Source organism: Haemaphysalis longicornis, unplaced genomic scaffold (genome assembly GCF_048455015.1).
Source record: "Haemaphysalis longicornis isolate Haplotype H1 unplaced genomic scaffold, Haemaphysalis longicornis Haplotype H1 scaffold_3, whole genome shotgun sequence".
Taxonomy (NCBI): domain Eukaryota; kingdom Metazoa; phylum Arthropoda; class Arachnida; order Ixodida; family Ixodidae; genus Haemaphysalis; species Haemaphysalis longicornis.
In genome coordinates this window covers 221,433,251-221,452,589 of record NW_027526335.1, presented here as the reverse complement: position 1 = coordinate 221,452,589, position 19,339 = coordinate 221,433,251, and the positions used below count along the sequence as shown (strand labels likewise).

Below are 19,339 nucleotides of genomic sequence, written 5' to 3'. Positions count from 1 at the left end.
CAGCGTGCATGCACTCCTTTCGGCCCACGGCGTTAGCAGGGCCCTTGCCGCCGTTGCAGGTGACCCCGCACAAGTTGCCTGAGCAGCAGAACCACGTGGGCGAGTGTGCGGCAGCGCCGGCGGCCGGCGGAGGCGGGGGGGCGGCGGGGGAGACGTCCCTGGCTGTGGGGGGCGGCGTGGCTGGCGGGGGGGGGCCCCGTGTACTGCTGGCGGTGCCAGAAGGAGATGACGGGCATGACGACCTTCCTGCCCGAGGAGATGACCTCCAAGGACTACTACTTCGACTCGTACGCCCACTTCGGCATCCACGAGGAGATGCTCAAGGACGAGGTGCGCACCGCCACCTACCGCAACTCCATGTACCACAACAAGCACCTCTTCAAGGGCAAGGTGGGCTGCACGTTCGACCACTCTGGTTGCATTTAGTCGCAAGTGCCATTCTGCTTTCGGCATTTTCCTTGCTGATTTTCTCACATTTCCGGTGAGACTTACAATTCTCGATTGGCTTGACGGCAGCAACTGTGCAGTGCACTGGGCTGTGGACAGGTCATCTTACTGTAGTTTGAACAGGGGCGGATCCAGGATTTTTCTGAGAGGGGGGTCAGCTGCTATCAGTGATGACGATGAGCAGGAGGAGGAGGAGGAGGAGGAGCCTTATTTATTCACTGAAATTTCGGGAAAGCAAAAACACAAGGAATATAACAAGTCATCAATTCACCTTTTTCTGCGACCTGAGTGGTCATCTTCTTGGAGGTTTAAATTCAAAAATTAAGGGAGGGGTCAGGACATCCGGACCCCCCCTCTGGATCCGCCAATGAGTTTGAAGAGCAAAAACCTAGCCTGGACAAGGTTTTTCCCAGGAAAATGTGGCTTTATTTGGTTGTACTAAGTTTAGTAATGTCCAAGTCAAAATTACTCTGCACCAGCTCATCGGGGTCCACATATTTGTTTCGACACTGCTGACTTCGCTCCACTTTGTAGCTGTAAGCTGCATATGCCTCTGCAACTGGTTCGCCAGTAGGAAGTTGGGGACATTGACTATTTTTCTTATTCAAGCTGTATTCAACTCGAGAAATGCATATTCGGAATTTCACAAATAATAAGCAGCGACTGAACAATCTGGAAAAGCGGCAAACATTTCATTTCATTTATTCAACCTTACATCGAAGTTGGTAGTTTCATAGCAATGTAACAATATGAAGGTACACACTGATTACAAGAAATAAAGAAAACAAACGAAAAGAACACTCATAACGAAACAAAAAAAAATACATGACAGGCGACAAATTCTGCGAGTGCAGTAAAAACACAACCATAAACGCAAGAGGTAAATGTGCTGTTGTGACGTATCATTTGGATTTTGAAAACTGGTTAGTTTTTTGCGAAATGTTTTGCGGTCTCTGCGAGAAACAATATTGTCTAGCAGTGCATTCCTGAGTGTTATGGCATGGGGATAAAATGAGCTGCTCATCGCCATTGTCCGGCATTTTATGGTGATGAAGGGGTGCGCTTGAAGGACAGGCGTTTGAAGAGAGGGTGTCCCGATCTGCTGAAGTAAAAGCAGGAGGCAGGTGCAAGGAGGTATGACAAAGTATGTACTAGTGCGGTCACGCTGATGCGTCTTGCGACGCAATGAAACGAGCTGTGCAGTTTTGAACGGCTTCCAAATCATCGGCGAGATAAGCTTGTGAGGGATGCCAGATGGACGGTGCGTACTCGAGCTTTTCTCGAGATATGCGAGTTTCTTTATGTCAGGAGATGCAGATCGCAAGTCACGTTGTAAGTGGCCTAATGTGCACAATGCTTCTGGACTAATGGTTTCAGTATGTTTCTCCCATGATAGTGATGCCGTCAGATGAACTCCTAGATATTTGTGAGTGCATGTGAGGTCAATGGGACCTGAATTAAGGCGGACGTGGCTTTCAAAATCAACTTTCAACTTCAAAATCAACATGGCTTTCAAAAACTGATTTCTATGAAAATTGGCACAGCAGCTAGAAATGCTTCTGAACACTATAAAAATTTCAAAGTAATATTTTTAACAGTTTTTTATTTATAAAATTTTCTTTTTGTTCAGCTTGTACTGAGCTTGAGCGGCTTATAGAACACGGTACAAAACTTGTTCGAAGTGCTTTGCACTCCCAAATGAATGGACGAGGTCATGACAGATTTTTTTTAGTTCTCAGTTTTTTGGAGGTTAACGCACAACAGCCATATTGGCTATGATCGACTACAGTGTAGACCATTTATAACGTAACCGCTTATAGTGCGGGACCGGATATAACGTGGGTTTTTGCGACCACCGGTTTGCCTCCCATAGAACTCAATGCATAAGCATACCGCTTAAGATGCGGTTGGCCAAAGCACAATACCGTTTATAGTGCGGTTTTTCGGCGGGTCTGCTGATCGACCGGCGCAGCTGGGGCATCGTTTTAGGGTAGCAAAAGAAAAAAGAAAGGATGAAATCGGCCATCTGACGCAGCGTGCACCCCTTGCCCTCCTCCAACATAGACACCCAAAGAAAAAAAAATAGGCACCCTTTAGTTCGTGCGTACCTGATAACCACAACTGACCTTGCTTGATGCACCTCGGAAGATAGCGACAGACTCCCCATCCGCGCGCGGCAAGTTGATTTTATTATTCGTGAACCGCATGGCCCGTTTTCACGCACGGATCGTGCACATCGGCGTTGCGCGAGTTTTTTTTTTTTTTTCCGTGCTCGTATTGACGATTCCGCGCTCGCGGTGACTTCTTCGCGTGGCAGTGGGAGGAGCCTGACAACTTGCACCAATGGGGAGACGCGTACCTAATGGTGGGAGATTCGAAGCGCTCCGAGCCGGTTAGCCGCACCAGAGAATCACAGATGTTTAGGCTTACCACCGCGGTATTTTTTGATGGGCGCTTTCACAAGCAGCGTGGATGGCAGTTTATATTCCATTTTTCGCCCACATTATTAGCTCTTCTCTTGCATGAGCATCTTCGCTTGCACCCCGTGCGGCATTTCAGCGAGCGGTTAGAAGCGGTTGCTGGAACTTACTGGAACTGCTTGCACCGCTTCACGGCCAGTGCCGACGCCATGTTGCCGCCTCTTACCGCGCCGCCCACATCACGCCAGTTGTATCCGCGCTGGCGTGCACTCCACGTTTTCGCGATACCAAATCTACCACGCGGTTCTTTCCCTTTCCGAACATTCGAGCCGCGCGAAGCCGAAGATTTCCACCACCAGTACGTTGCGCTGATAAACAGCCGCCTTCGACATCGTGAACACAACGTGGGGTAAAAAAAAAAAAAATCCCGCTGGCATTCTTATCACGTCTTGCGGCATCTGTTCATAGACGCTAAAAACGCAGCCATGGTCTTTCAAAACAAACACAACGGAAGTTAAAGCCGCGCTCGCCGTTTGTGAGACTGCGCTTTTGCCCTGCAGCAGCGGCTGATGTTAAAAATAATACGAAATATAGACCGTGCTTTCGTTTTTAAGTGCTGTGCGTTTGAGTGATGATAAATATAGGTTGACTTGAGAGATGGGTGGCGATGTGGTTGAATTTGCGCGTGTTTTGGTTATAGTGCGGTACCGCTTATAGTGCGGATTTTTGCGGCTCCCGCGACATACGTTATAAGCGGTCTACACTGTACTTGAATAAAAAATTCACAAAAAATAAGTCTGGAAGTCTGAAAAACCAAGAGTGCCACGGCCTGAACTGTTCACCAAGTAATGCAATGCAAAAAACGGAATCAAAATAGGCCCATCGGTTACGGAGAAATCCGTGGAACAAGTGACAGGTGGCGAAAAAAACTGTTTTGAGAAAACAGCTTCCGAAGTTGCAACATCAAAGGTGCACTTATCAAAAGTCGTCAGGGTGGTAGCCTTTCATGTCCTTTTGAACTGAAATTGGAGTGCCTTTTACAGCCTTTCTCCTTCCACAAAACATCATTTTCAGCTCCTCTGTGAAGAGTACACACTTTCAATGCAAAGTAGGTTGGCTGGTTCGTATCGCTGTATCGCACTGGGCAACTTCCCTTTGCAGTGTTGCCACCAGGGCAGCAAGTGAAGCACTCTGTTATTTCTTTTTAAATTAAATTTGGAAACTGACTTTAAGCTCCTTCCATGTTTGATAACCTTGCCTGGAGCAGCAACTTAGTACTCATACGTGCAGGTGTTGTTCATTACCAAAACTTTACATACCACAAAAATGCAAATGAGCTAATTTGAAGCTTGGTATAATATTCTGCATAACTCCAACTTCGATGCGTGCACTTCTTTTAGTTTTTTTGACATTCAGGGCATCCAATATTTCTCGCAGCACAGCCAGTATGCCCTAAGCTGTAGGTGTATGCATAGGTATTAATAATTTCCCTAAAAAAATCACTGTTAAATGCTGTGACATTAAGGTGCATTTTTAATGCAGAGAACAGCTTGTTATTCCTATGTTCCTAACACAAACCTGTTTGCATGACTACTGGAAGTGCACAGGAAACGTTGTGCAAGGAAGGCGGTAAGGCGACATATCATACTTTGATTATCCATGATATGGCTGGTCAGGTCGCTCTTGAGATTAAATTTAACGTCGCAGGCACTAGTTACAATTACTGGCGTTCAGTCGTAACCGGTTGTGCAGTCAGGTGATGCTCCATTGCGCAGCGGCTATTTCGTGCGCACCACAGTGTTTCACGCGTCGACACGCGTCCCAAGGCTAGCGCGCCCACTGTCAAACATAGCAATAACAAAGAGTGGAAACGTCGCAAATCCGACTAGAAGTTCGCTTCGCGAACCGCTAGCACAAGTGCGCACACTGCGTGTCACCCTCCGGGGTCTGGCGACGGTAGTCACGCGCGCCACGAAGCGTTCCGAGCCACACAACTTCCCGTAATCTGGCTCGTGATCTCAGGCATTCCATTCCCATTGTGATACCGTCCATGTTGAATACCACAGACTGAACAGAAACTTAAAGCAGTGAATATGAACTTCGAAACGCGCACTACGGTGTTCAGGCGGCCGTCATCTTGTGCTGCCGCAGCGACACCCAGTCAAGAGGGTCGTTTGAGCGTGCCCCGACCGGAGGGCCAATAGCGCTTCAGCATCTATTTCTAGCTTTGTTTGTGAGTCTTTTTTTTTCTGCCATTTGTGCGTTTGTGAATGAACAAAGATACAAGAGACGTTTGTAAATTGAGAATGAACGAAGATAAAAGAGACGAGCGGAACCGGAGAGACGATCGCTTGGCCAGTGTAATGATGCCAAAATGGGCGCTCCCAATGGCACCGTTGCGGAGCTACAGCGCTCTGAAAATCCCCCCGTCCCCCCCCTTTTTTTTGCGCTTGGGTTTTGTAATCGCATCTGGGAAAAGTATCTTTTTATGCCACTTTGCAATGCTTTTCAGTGGAAAAACTCTGCAGACGCAGAGAATAGGAAACATATAAGCCAGATATGTGGCTTTCAAAAAAACGATATTTTGGTAATTTCTCCGAAGTTGAAAGCCGCGTCCCCCCTTAATGCAGTAGGTTTCGTGTGTGGAGGTGTGTGTACGCGTGAAGGACATGACTTTGCATTTAGTGAGGTTTAGAGCCATATGCCATTTTTCACACCATGAAGCGGTGGTGTAAAGGGGGTTGCTCAAGAATGAAGGGGGTTACAAAGAACACAGTCATCTGCAAACAGGCGCAGCTGGGTTTTTATGTTACTGGGAAGGTCATTTACGTAAATGAGAAATGATAAAGGTGATAAGCCGGCACCGTGGGAAAGTGACGCTGGTAAGGGCTGACTAGTTAAGAAATGTTCGAGCCATTTTACAAGGTTTGGGGGGATACCAAGAGCGAGTAATTTGATGAGCAGGTGATCGAAGGCCTTGGAGAAGTCTTAAGAATATTGCATCAATTTGAATGTGATCGTCCATTTGCCGCTGTAGGTCATTTGGGAATTCAGCCAGTTGAGTTTTGCAGGAAAGATGCTTTTGAAAACCGTGTTATAAAAGGTAGAAAAAAGTGATTGATTCTAGGTAGGCCATAAGATTTGATGCTATGATATGCTCAAGGATCTTAGATGGAACACTGGTTAAGCTAATCGGGTGGTAATTAGTGGGGCTTTCGCGCCTTCCCGCTTTACGCTTTAAAAATTGGGACTATTTTAGCTTTCTTCCAATCATCTGGCAAGGTTCCTGTGTAGAACAATTTGCTAGATAGTTCTATAGTGTTCAATAATTTAGAATTGATGTCATCGCAGCCGCCCAAGGATGATATTTTAAGAGAGTGGATTAGGTTGCATACGCCATCCAGGTATACTAGTATTTCAGGCATGATCTGGGAACAGAAATCCTGTATAGGTTCAACAGGGGAGGTATTGGGTATGTGAAATACAGACGTGAAAAAGGTATTCAGAGCGGCAGCTGTTTCCTCGGGGCTTATCGGTTCATTATCAGAGTCGGCAAGATTTATATGGTTAGTTTGTGGCTTTGCAGGAAGAATATAACGCGCCAGAATATATTTGGGTTTGAACGAAGGATTGTAATCAGGTCAGCAGAAGAAAAAAAAAGATTATCCTTGGCCGCAATAACTGCCTTTTTGTATTCAATTTCACACAGGCGACGGCGGTTCCATGCTTCTGGGCTATTTTTGCTTTTCGCTGTTTTGTGGAGTCGTTTTTTTTTTTTTGTGTGAGCAATGATTTTAGGCGTTTATTAAGGGGGCGGACTGGTTTTAGAGCCATTTTTTTTATTTACCAACCAATTTTAATGAAACTGCACTGCGTTATAGAGTTTTTTGTGCTTATTTCAAATCTGCTATTAAATTTTTTGTAAGTTGATTATATTTTGAGTTAATTAATGATTAATTGCCATTATTTTGGGTCACAGTTACAAAATAACCACTTCATTCAGAATGGCAATTACCACGTGGCTAGGCAGACAAATGACTAAAGAATACTACATAGGAAGAACTTTTTTGATTCAGCTATTTTTGGTCGTTTTACAACACAGGGAACTTCGCTTCTCCCGCGCTCTGCCAGAAATGGCTCGCACGTGGTGCCAATTGAACACAGTAAAAATTTTCCAAAGCCTCCATTTCAAAAATTTGTTTCCAACATTGTATTCTCCACACATTTCGGTATCAGAAACAAAAAGAATTAAAGTTGTACCTGCTCTGGTTGCCAAGATATCTGAGGATGAAATGCTAGCTTTGCATTGCAAGAAAAGTTCCGTTTCACCATCGAATTCTGCGCTAACTGAGCTGTAGAGTGCACTTTAAAATGCTATTATATTATAATAACAACAAAATATGATGCCTTTTGATGAGGAAATTTACAGACTGATAGAAAAATGTCCGTGAAGGCCAAAAATGCCATTTTTGAGAAAACGCTTTTTTTGACCGTTTTTCGGCCTCAAAGACCCAACTGCCCCCTTAACTCTTTCGCTACCGCAGAAAATTGACCAATTTTGGGGGGTCCAAGAAAACATTTTTTTTCCTGCTAAAAAATTATTTAGGCACTAATTGCAGGAGCACAAAATGCAGATTATTTAACGGCCTTTCCAATAACACCAGTTTTTTAAAGGTTTTCATATATTATAGTTGTGAAAAAAAATATCAAAATCAAAAGTTTTGTCAAGTTGTCGAAAAAAATGATAAAAAAGGAGTTGTGTATATCAAACCACCGGTAGTAGAAAAAAATTAGAATATACATTTTGCAGGGAAACATTTCAAAAACACACCCTAAAAAAAATGTCGACTTGCGCGGAACAGTTTTTCAGATATAAAAAAAAAATGTTAGCACGCACGGTGCTCGCGTCATGCGGTGAAGCCCAACCTCTAATTCAAACTGTGCAATTTTGGGTGGTTCTTTGGAATAAATCTGGTGGTTTGACGTTATCAGAGGCACGAATTTGCCCCCACTTAACGTAAAAACATCTTGTCAATGGCTGACTTTGCATTTACAGCGAGCACAATATTTGGGACAAGCACGCGATGCAGAAAAAAACATGCATGAAGTTGAAAACGGAACGCCGTGGCTGATGTTTGTTGTCGTTCACGGTCAGTTATCTCTCAAAACATAAAGCTGAGCTTTATTATCATCTTCTTACTCGCAATTGTAGCCTTGCTCGCAAAAATGAGGTACGATGAGCTAGAATCGCCCCCTGCGATCTTTGGCCGAGTAGCAGTCGCGCGCTAAAAAAGATCAGCACAACGAGCCTCCTCTATTGCAGCGCCACCTAACATTTTTCAAATGAAACAGTACAAAAACTTATCAGAGACTCCGTCTGAATAGACAGTTCAACTAAGCAGCAACATTAGACACCCGGATATACCCTCGCATGAAAACGAAACTGGAAGGCGAACAGCTGGCAGTGTAAGGCCGGTTTGAAGCGCTGTCCTCGGCGGAACAGATATCTGGCGACTGGATGTGACCTTTTGACTTGCATCTGAAGTTCTTATCGCAGAAATCGGGTTAGGGTGGGGGGAAATGAGGAGCGGCGTGCTTTGTTCGAGGATCAGTCGCGGACGCTTCAGGCGCCATGGCAGTTAGCCTTGAAGTTGGGTAACTGCGTAGTTGCGCTAAATATGAATTTCGCGATGCAGAAACGAAACCGAAACTGTTGTAAACTGTTTGGGAATGATCCCGGGGTAAGTATAACAACCAGAGTACTTAGGACAACTTGCGCAAAGGCAATAAAACTGCCTAAAATCATAAAGTAGCTTTGCAACCAGGCACTGCTTGACATTTTCAGCCGATTTCTGGGATTATTACTGTCAGAGCGTGAACCTGACGATTGAAAATCGTTTGCTAGTTCCCCATTCACGCCCTGATAGCAAAAAACAAGCGCTGGTGCAGAGTAATTACGAGTTGCACGCATTCTTCGTTGGTAGCCTTGAGGCGCGATGACCACGCCCCTTTTCCACAACCAGGTGATTCAAAAGCGTGTCAAAAATCACGTTTCCGTTGCAAAAATGAAAACAAAACTGATTTTGAAAGGCCATTTTCTGATCTAACTCCGAACAGCTTTACTTGTTCGAGAAACGCCTGGAACGCTATGAAAAGGCGCTCCCAAAAGTATCGATCAAATTGATCGATTTTGATAGGCGCGGTAGCGAAAGAGTTAAAGCATGGGTTATTTGAGTTGGACTTCACAATTATTGTAGGAATGTATTTCTTTTTGAAGCTCAGTAATGCACTTTTATAAAGTTCCCAATTATTCTGTAAGATTTTGCGAAGTTCTTGTAAAAGCGAGCAAGTTAACTCAAAATTTCCCCTGTTGTAGTATCTTGGTTGTACAGACAGACAGACAATGAACTTTATTGAATGTCCTGAGGAGCACTGTAGGTGCTCTTTTTTTCGGTGGAACTGAGGGGGCTGTATGAGGAAGATTGTGGTCGCTAGTTCGCTCGATACGTCATCAGGGGAACTGGTGAGCAACAGATCAAGTGGGTGTGGTTATTGCTTGATGGAGGTTGAAATGAAGTACCAATTCCAGGAATTGTTTGGATTCGCTGAAAGACGATTGATTAGGTGTTGAAAGAAGCCAATTGATATGCGGATAGTTGAAGTGACCGAAAAGAAATACAGATGGGTCAGGAAATTTATCTTTTATGTTTATAAGATAATCACAAAAAAGTGGACGACTGCCTGGTGGCCTTCAGCAATTGCCAAACGCTGATTTCACCGAACAGTTATGTACACAGACCCACGTGAGTTCTAGGTTAGCATCATGGCAGGTGAGTGAAGATGAGAGGTTGCTATTGATTGCCACAAGAACCCCTCCTCCTGTCCTATCCATGCGGTCACTATAGTATAGCGTGAAGTTCAAGCAAAACTTTGAGGTATTCACTGTCGTTCGTTAGCCAAGTCTCAGAATTATTACCACGAGGAACGAATTAGCGGGGCCTTGTGAAGGCTCATGATAATTGAAAATAATGGTGGAAGAGATGAAGGCAGCTTACTTAGCACCTAGCAACGTGCCAATTCTACGTGCTGCTCCCTAACCAGCTCTTTTGTTTGTTTTCTGAATCGGCTAGCCCCAATGCGTGGTCCTCATCCATGTCGGGATTTGGGGGTGGCAAGAGCCATCCAGATGTGATGCTGTTCTTGAAGCCATAGACGGCTTGTCTTGCATTTTTATGCAAAAGTTTTGTCACAGAGGATGGGAAGTGCATACTTTTATTTTGAGCACGTTTATTACTCTGCATATGATCATTTATGAGTGCATTTACCTGACGTATGTATTTATGCAGCAGTTTATTCTAAAAGGGTAGCTATTGTTACTTGGTGTTTTGCATCTTGCATACAGCTCCACAGCCACTGGCGATTGGCTCAGCCCTTGTGGATCTCTTCCTCCCCGCAGGTGGTGCTGGACGTGGGCTGCGGCACGGGCATCCTGAGCATGTTTGCGGCCAAGGCGGGCGCCGCCAAGGTGTTCGGCATCGAGTGCTCGGGCGTGGTGGAGCACGCCGAGCGCATCGTGCGCGAGAACGGCCTCGCGGACGTGGTCACCATCGTCAAGGGCAAGGTGGAGGAGGTGACACTGCCCGGCATCGACAAGGTGGACATCATCATCTCCGAGTGGATGGGCTACTGCCTCTTCTACGAGTCCATGCTCGACACGGTCCTCTACGCGCGCGACAAGTGGCTGGTGAGGATGGGGAGGTTGATAAACTGTTACAGGGGTAGGGGAAAAAGCCTAGCAAGGTACCAAGTTCAGAGTGCTTTTCAGTTGTAGTCCAAGGAACACACTACAGGGAATGACATTCTTCGAAATTTTCTTGCACGCTTCTTTTTTTCTTTCACAGAGAACATTGTTTTCACGCGATCCCCGTAGTACATATCTGAATCTGCCATAACTATCTCGTAAGAAAATAACTAGGCCCTAAAATGAAAATTCCAGACTGTCTTGAACTCTTCAAGGATAGAAATAAAACAGACAGGGTCAAAATCCGCCCGTGGTTGCCATGCTGTTCTTTCCACAAGCAACGAAGAATTTGTAAAGAACAATAATGAGAAAATGGCTCGTTAAGTTTTCGACGAATTCATGATTTTCAAACTGCACCAGCAGCATAGCCCTTGCTGTCCTTGCTTGGAGACAATCTCACAGAACTTTGCCCTTTGCTTTGGTGCGTCTGGGATGCCTTCCTGGTTCATTGGGGGTTTTCATGTACAGGCCTTCAGATGGCAGAAGCATCAGCTGTACGCCGGCTGTCCCACCAAGTTTACTATGGGCTACTAGGGTACCTATACTTTACTTGATGCTTGCTTAATGCGTAGCTGTTTCCAAAATGAAGAGTAAGGCACGGTTTATTTTTATGTTAATGTGCCAGCAAACTTTCAACTGATTTCATGGTGTCATGAGGCTGTTCAGTGTTAAAGGGACCCTGCAACACTCTTTGAGCAGTGCAAGTAAACCTGCGTGACACTTGGCTTACACTACCAGAAATACCTGAGCCAAATATTACACTTGCATGTGAAGCGGTGAGCGCGCAAATCACCATGAAACACGCGGAAAAACCAACCGCACTGTCTTCAGTTCTCCTCATTATGCACCCCTGGCATGGCCTAAGCGACGTCATTGAGGCCATGGCTGTCCAATCGGCTGTCACTGGTCAACTTCGCGGCTAATTTCTCGCTAAATTCTCGATCTGCCATTGTCAGTGCTGTGTACGAACCTCTTCTATGCCTGTACCTGCAGGCACAGTTTTGCTGTTCCTTTTGTGTTTTGAGTGCGCGGAGTTTGAGTGATGACCTCAATACTTTCCTTTCAACAAAACCACTCGAGAACAAACGTCTATTGCTTCAAAAACGCCCTACCCTCCCGAGCACGCGCTTGCGAGCAGGCACCCATGCCTGCTTTTTTGTCCACGTTGCGGAGAAAAGGAGAAAATTTCCCGGCGTGTGATGTATCGAAGGCCGTAGAAGAGAACGCCACGAGTTGCCCTTTTCTCAGGGAGAGAGCGCGCAGCTTCCGTTGCGTTGTTTGCGGTCGAGTTTGCGGTCTCAAGTGGGAACAAACAAAGTTCCCACCTGAGATACATGTATCCGCCACCGCCGCAATGTTCCACCGAACCAGCCCCAACTGGGTCTCCGACGAGACTGTCCCGACTCCCGCGTGCACACGTTTGCGCCGCCCGCGCCCGCGCGCCTATCCATGCCCGCACAGATAGGTGGTGCCATCTCTCAGGGGACGCTGACGAACAAGCGGAGCGTTGGACCGGTTTCAGCGCACAAGTCTCTCCTGAAGCGTGCGCTTCGGGAGAGACTTGTTTTTAGAACCATCGAATCACATGGGGAGCAGGATTGTTCGAGGCTTGTGGCGTTAGGGTGAAAACGCTCTGCCTGTAAGATGCGGCACGAAAGATAAAGAATGGAGCACTCAGATAACAGAGCCCAGTGCGGCCGGCAGTAAAAACAAAACGTAAACAAACCCAATGCAAGGTTCGTGACAATACCGTAGATGCACGATGAGCGCGGCTGATAGCAGACGGCTAGATGCCACAATAAACATGAGCTTATTCTTCCTAGACTGCCAAAAGTGGCGATTTTTACAGATTCCTTAAAGGAGCACTGACACGAAAATTTTATGTTACACTTTAATTGCTTTTATCGATGCTTAATGGTCTGGCGAACCTGAAACAGCACTTCAAATACTTCAGCGCGCGATAGTTAATTACATTGAACGGCCTGAAAATCGTTTGTTTCAAATTCCCACGCTTTCATCCCGAACGGCGCATATGACAGACTCCTGGCCTGGCCTCACCGCTGTGTGCGGACATCACCGGTGCCCGCTTGAGAGGGTGCTGCGCCCGCTTGCTGCTCGTGGGGCCGCCCGCGTGAAGTGACGTCACGATTTTTTGACAAGTGCTGTCGCGTCACTTCTTTTGGCTTCACAGGGAGATGTCACGCTGATGTCCATTTGCCACTCCGCGCGCTGCTCCGTCGGCGCGATAAATGAGATCCAGTTGAACTATGAGGAAGCGAACTGTGCAATAATATTAACGCTGAAAATTGGTGTCAGTGCTCCTTTAAGCGCCATACGTGCCACCGCCCTTGTCCCTTCAAAGAATGCAGCTGTAGGTATGCTAAAGAAATCGACTGTGCTGCCTTACATTGGGCGTTTGTTGGATACCACGCCACATTGGCATTCCAGAGAATGAAACTGTCAATAGGGCAGCATGATACCAAGCATTGTGCAATAACTGAGTTTGAGATTCCTTACCAGGACCTACTAAATACTATACGAAAGTCATTTACAGTGTACTGGCAAGCTGCATAGGACAGAGAAACTGAAACTATAGGTATAGTTACACCTAGTGAAACCATACCCATGTGAATAAAGAAGTTGCAGACACAGAAACCTTTTTTTTTTTTTTTTAATTTTATGTCGACTGCGAATAGGTCACACTGCTAACAACACGGCTTCCTGATTCCAAAACAACCGAAATTCGTGTGGGACTACTCTACTGTAGTACATGGTCTAATAAGCTGCCCACACCTTGAAGCAGCACGCATCAGGCATAACATCAGACACCACGCATTACATACCTCTGGTATTCCTTTACATTCTATGCTTTTACTTAGTGATTGGTGTATGTTAGTAATATTTTTCAATTTTTTTTAGGACACTGGCTTTACAAATTTGTTTTAGCTATGTATGTCTTTGAGTTCTTTTTCAAAATGGTTTTAATCTTCGCAACACCTTGAATAACATCTGTTAACCTTTACCCTGTGTTTGGCGCATTATAACAGAAAGGTTATTGTGCCAAAAAACATCATCATCATCGTCACCAAATACAGGCGGTTAGCAGCCTCTGGCGACTGTGCCGCCCGCTTTATTTCAGAGCACGACTCTTCACTGAGCCGTTTAAAAGCATATTCACATATTTACGAATTATCTAAACTATCACTGTTAAATATCAATCAGCAGAACAAAAAACGGGCATAAAAATACGAAAGGTAAAGTGGCTACGATTTGAGGCATAGAATATTTTTCGCGTCCTTGAAGCACGCGTTGTGGTGTGTCATGCTGCGCACCTGTTTATCTCAACGAAACACTACTGTGCCATTGATATAAATGCGAAAGCAGTGTATGGCTGTTACGCGCTCAATCAAAACATGAAAGGGTTTGTACTTGTCTCACCGAATGAAATGAATGTCATCAGAATGGCCTCAGCGCTTCGAGAGCGCTCACACCACTTCTTTTCCTCTGGTGCACCCACCCCCTTGCCACTACAAAACAAGGCCTTTTCGGTGAATCGCTAGGACCGTATAAATTGTTACTGTTTCATGCGTCGAGAGCACGACTACAGACGAAATGGGGGTTCAAAAGTGCGCCTCTTGGACGAATAGTCTCTGTGGTTGACCATCTGTTTCATGAGCCAGTGCCTGGGTCGGAGTGGCCCCAAGAGGAGGTTGCGTGTTGGTGCATGCGCTATAAGAGGTTCTCTGTTTGGACGGATGCCTTGCAGAGACCCGGGGGGCTGATGTTCCCGGACCGGGCGACGCTGTTCCTGTGCGCCATCGAGGACCGGCAGTACAAGGACGAGAAGATCAACTGGTGGGACAGCGTGTACGGCTTCAACATGAGCTGCATCCGCAAGGTGGCCATCTCGGAGCCCCTGGTGGACGTGGTGGACCCCAAGCAGGTGGTCACCAACGCCTGCCTGCTCAAGGAGGTGGACCTGTACACGGTGCGCGTGCAGGACCTGTCCTTCACGTCGCCCTTCCACCTGCAAGTGCGCCGCGACGACTACATCCAGGCCTTTGTGGCCTTCTTCAACGTCGAGTTCACCAAGTGCCACAAGCGGACGGGCTTCTCGACGGCCCCCGAGGCGGCCTACACCCACTGGAAGCAGACCGTCTTCTACTTCGACGACTACATGACCGTCAAGAAGGGCGAGGAGATCGCCGGCGTCTTCAGCATGAAGCCCAACCCCCGCAACAAGGTGGGTGTGCAATGGTGGCTCCAGCAGGGCGTGGTAAAGGAGGCGGCTGCCGACATTTCCCGAGCCGTCCTCCTGGCCAGGCAGCTTCTTGAAGGGTCCCCTTTCCGTCCTCTCGGAACGTGGCTGTGACTGGGCTCGACGCGCACTTGCCTGGCATTCGTTGCGGCTCGGCAGCAGATGTTGGTTGGCGTGCCGCCCTGGCATCTTCGTAACCACAAAAGGGCTAGCATTGGCTGTGAATGGCTGAAGGGAAAGAGGCGAAGAAGACCTGTGCGCGCTGTTACCGTTAGTCGCGAACCAGTACCAACTCGGCCAGCCGTCCATTCTGTTGATGGAGGTGGGGTTCGTGACCGATTTTAGGGGTCGAAGAAAACATTTTTTTATGCTAAAAAAATTGGTTAGGTGTTAATTACAGGAACACAAAATGCAGATTATTTAACACCAGTTTTTAATATTTGGGACAAGCACGTGATGCGGGAAAACGGGCATGAAGTTGAAAACGGAACTCCATGGTTGATGCTTGTTGACGTTCACTGTCAGTTATTTCTCAAAACATAAAGTTGCGCTTTGGCGGAGTAGCTGTTGCGCGATAAAAAAGATCGGCACCATGGGTGGCACGCATTCTTCATTGGCTGCAGTGACCACGCCTTTTTTTCACACCCGGGTGATGTAAACGTGTGTCAAAAATCACATTTTTGCTGCAAAAATTAAAACAAAACTGATTTTGATAGGTCATTTTCGGAGTTAACTCCAAATAGCTTTACTTGTTCCTGGAACACTATGAAAAGGGGCTCGCAAGGTATTGTTCAAATTCAACTACAGTGGAATCTCGGTCATGGGGCGGCAAAAATATTCGTATCACCCGAAAATTCGTATCATCAGAAAACGAGAAAAAAATGGAAATGTGCCGCGCATGCGGCAGGCGGCGGCAACGTGGCGGCGGCTCTTGCCGTGAAGAGGTGCAGGTAGCTTCAGCGACCGCTTCTAGCCTTTTGTTAAAACGCAGCTCAAGATGTAAACTAAATTGCTCATGTGGTGAAAAGGAGCTGACAGTGTTAGAGAAAGCTGCACTATAAAATATCCGCGCCAAATATCCGCCGCGGAGGTGGCCCAGCCAGCTGCTGCGCGCGCTTTCAAACTGCCGCCCTGAAGAGCGCGCCTCCCCATTGGGCGCAAGTCGGCAGGCTCCTCCCACTGCCGCGCATCATTTTCCGAGCGAGGTAGAATCGGTAGAATCTGACACAGGGGCGAAACCGTCGACACGGGCTTCAAAAGAACGTGCGCTCATCGCCGACGCGACGCACGCACACGAACTCGAGCGTGAACGGCATGCAATTCGTGCGCGTCGGCGTTGCGCGTGCGTTATTTTCACGCCTGCGTCAGATTCTACCTCGCTCGGAAAATGATGCGCTACGCGCGTGGCAGTGGGGGTAGCCTGCCGACTTGCTCCATTGGGGAGACGCGCTTTTCACTGCGGCAGTTTGAAAGCGCTCCGGACAGCCCGCTGGCCCCGCCGGAGATGTTTAGGCTTACCACGGTAGCGGATATTTGATCGGCGCTTTCCCTAACCTTGCGGACGATGCTTTGTAGTGTCGTTTTAGCCCACATTATCAGCTCCTTTACTGTTCAAGCAACTTCATTTGTTTCTTAAGTGGCATCTTAAAGAGCGATCGGAAGCGGTCGGTCGAGCTACCCGCACAACTTCGCGGCCGGTGACGCCGCCATGTTGCCGCCGCGCGCAGCATGCGGGTGGTATTCGCGGCGGCGTCAGCGCGCCTGCGCCGTGTTTTCATGAGCAGAAAACGCTCCATACGGTTCACGCTTCAACATAATCCACGCGCAGGTGGCGCAGGCAACACAGCAAGGCGACAACAGGATAGGTAGAGCACGGGGCATAGACGTAAGCGAGGAATGCGGAGAAGGCAAAATGGCGAGGGTATTCGCCGTCAGAAATGAGGGAACGCTTGATTGCCGCGGTTTAATCAAGTATAATACAAAAAAAAAGGAAGCTAGAGGCACCCGAGCTGCAGCCAGCGGAAATGAAAGGTACAGAGAGAAGAGATTGCAGCGGGAGATAAAAGAAGGGAGGGAGAAAGAACAGGCGTCGAGAGGGCGAAACGTTCCTTTCGTTGGGAACAGCACCTCCCCACGAGGAGGACTACCGCGCACAACCAAGGCCGCACGGTCGCACCAACACTCCCGCCTCCCGTCCACGCCGCAGTCGTCTGCTCGCGCGTTCGTATCACCCGCACCGGAGTGATAAATGCGTACAGATCATCCGAATTTTTTTACATTGCACACAATGCATTTTGGCCGGGGAATTTCGAAAATTCGTATCACAACGAAATTCGTATCAACCGAATTTGTATCACCGAGATTCCACTGTATTCTGAATAGGTGCGATCACGAAAGCGTGAATGGCCCAGCGGCATTAAGCTCGACATCACGCTGTGAGGTCCACTGTCAGTGCCAGTTGTTCCCTGCAGCTTGGTGTACGGCAGGTCGTTGGCATACCCGCCGCGCGGTGGCTCAGTGGCTAAGGCGTTGCATTGCTGAGCACGAGGTCGCACGTTCGGTTCCCGGCCGCGGCGGCCGCTTTTCTGATGGAGGCGAAAAGTAAAAACGCCCGTGTGCTTGAGATTTCGGCGCTTGTTAAACATCCCCAGATAATCAAAATTAATCCGGAGCCCTCCGCTACGGCGCGCCTTATCGGCTGCGTTGCGTCGGCACATTAAACCCCACAACCAATCGAGGTCGTTGGCATGTTGTTGGGCTTGATGTTAGCTTGTGTAGTGTTCAAAGAGAAGGAAAAGATTGACATTGCCAAACTGAGCGACCTAACATGGTGGGAAGTGCATTCTTGCGTAGAAAAAAAGAAGTGCTTATATTTTATCAGTTGTTGGTATTCTAGGGCAGCACTTTTGGTGATAGAATAGTGCACGTCCCAAGCGACTTGCGAACAGGTTTTCACTTGTGTCGTTGCAGAGGGACCTGGACTTCAGCATAGACATCGACTTCAAGGGGGACCTGTCGGAACTGTGCGAGAGCTTTGCCTACCGAATGCGCTGAGCAGCACTTGCGGCACCATAAAGCAGTCCACCACTCGGCCCTGCCTGCCTTCTTTGCCACACTTGCAGGGGCCAAGAAGCGAGGCAGGCCTTGTCCGACTGTGGATTCATTTCAAGGAATAAAACGGTGGTGTGCACACTGTTTCACTGGCTGTGCTATTATTTCATGCAGCGGTTGCAGGATGTGCTACTTTCCAGTAGTGCGCCCAGCTTCTTGGTTGAAGCAATGCTGACAGTTGGAGAACCTTGCGTTCGGCGTTGCCTGCTTCAAAAGCCTAAGTATGGCAGGAGAGGCTGGAACAGCTGGGGCGTAAAATGTAAAAGCAGGTTGCATTGAATGCTCATTCTGGGGGGATCCCTCCACGGGGCCCAGGTAGGAGGCCGGCAAGAGACCAAGGCAACCTCCTGGGCGCTTCCTTCCCAAGACCGCCCCAGCGCTTGGATGGGCCCCACGTTGCGTGAGCGACCAGCCCTGCCGAAACTGACGTTCGGGAACCAGTCTCCCACTCTCCACAGCAGCCTCCCTGTCCACATGTGCAGAGGTGCCATCTCGCGAGGCTGGGGTCGGGATGGGAGGCTGCCATGGTTCCCACAGCGAATAACAAGGGGACACTTAGCAATTTCTGATAAGAAAGGCTCGTTTTTGCAAGCTTTTCATGTGGCATAAAACAAGCACAAAGAAGCTAGGTATCCTGCTGCTCTTTGCTTTCGAGGATCAGCGTTGGCTAGTCGAGAGGGCTGTTGAGCGGTCCGGGCTGTGGGTATGGGGCATGAAAAAATTAGCCTGATTCATAAACCCTCTTTTGCATGCCTTCATCACATGGTGGGTATAATGTCCGCTTAGCACTTCCTCATGGGTGCAGCTCGTGAGCACCTGCACTGCACGCCCAAGAATCTTTAGCAGGGTGGAACGTGCTTTGCCGTTGCCCTGTGCACCGTCTACAGCCAAGTGTGTGGCGGTGAAGAGTGCTCATCGAGAGGATGAGCCGGAGCCTGGCTGTTGAGGACCAAGCCAGCCTTCTGGCACAGCATGCATCACCAGTGGGAGGTGTTCTGTGTGTACTTTTTGGTAATGGTGCTGTGAACGCCTGTTGGCATTGGAGTTCCTCTCCTGACGTCAGTGCACCGTCCTAAACACGATTCCTGTACCATCATCGCTTTTTCCTACTCAGTCGTCGGAACGGAGGCAGCTCTCAAGCAAGCCAACTTCGACCTGATGGCAATCGTGGTTGCTGTGGTGCGGATTCACTGCAGAACATCCTTAGTTATCCTTTCGCCTACACCGATAAAAAACCTGCCTTCTCACGGATTCTTGCCAAACCCTTCACGGAATGGCCACCATTGTGGCCCGTAGTAGCAG

The 19,339-nt window shown here is 47.9% G+C and overlaps 1 protein-coding gene across 4 annotated transcripts in view; it reads left to right on the top strand.

The window, feature by feature from the left end:
- Positions 1 to 18,126, top strand: part of Art1 (arginine methyltransferase 1) — a 33,128-nt gene extending 15,002 nt beyond the window's left edge. For 3 of the 4 annotated variants that reach the window (XM_077705082.1, XM_077705080.1, XM_077705081.1), the window contains 4 exons: positions 60 to 390; positions 10,324 to 10,611; positions 14,435 to 14,911; positions 17,897 to 18,126. In XM_077705082.1, the coding sequence (XP_077561208.1) occupies positions 226 to 390; positions 10,324 to 10,611; positions 14,435 to 14,911; positions 17,897 to 17,980 (1,014 nt within the window). In that variant the 5' untranslated portion in view covers positions 60 to 225 and the 3' untranslated portion in view covers positions 17,981 to 18,126. The remainder of the gene's footprint in view (positions 1 to 59; positions 391 to 10,323; positions 10,612 to 14,434; positions 14,912 to 17,896) is intronic. The other variant, XM_077705083.1, reaches the window with a different exon arrangement.
- The last annotated feature ends 1,213 nt before the right edge of the window (positions 18,127 to 19,339 follow it).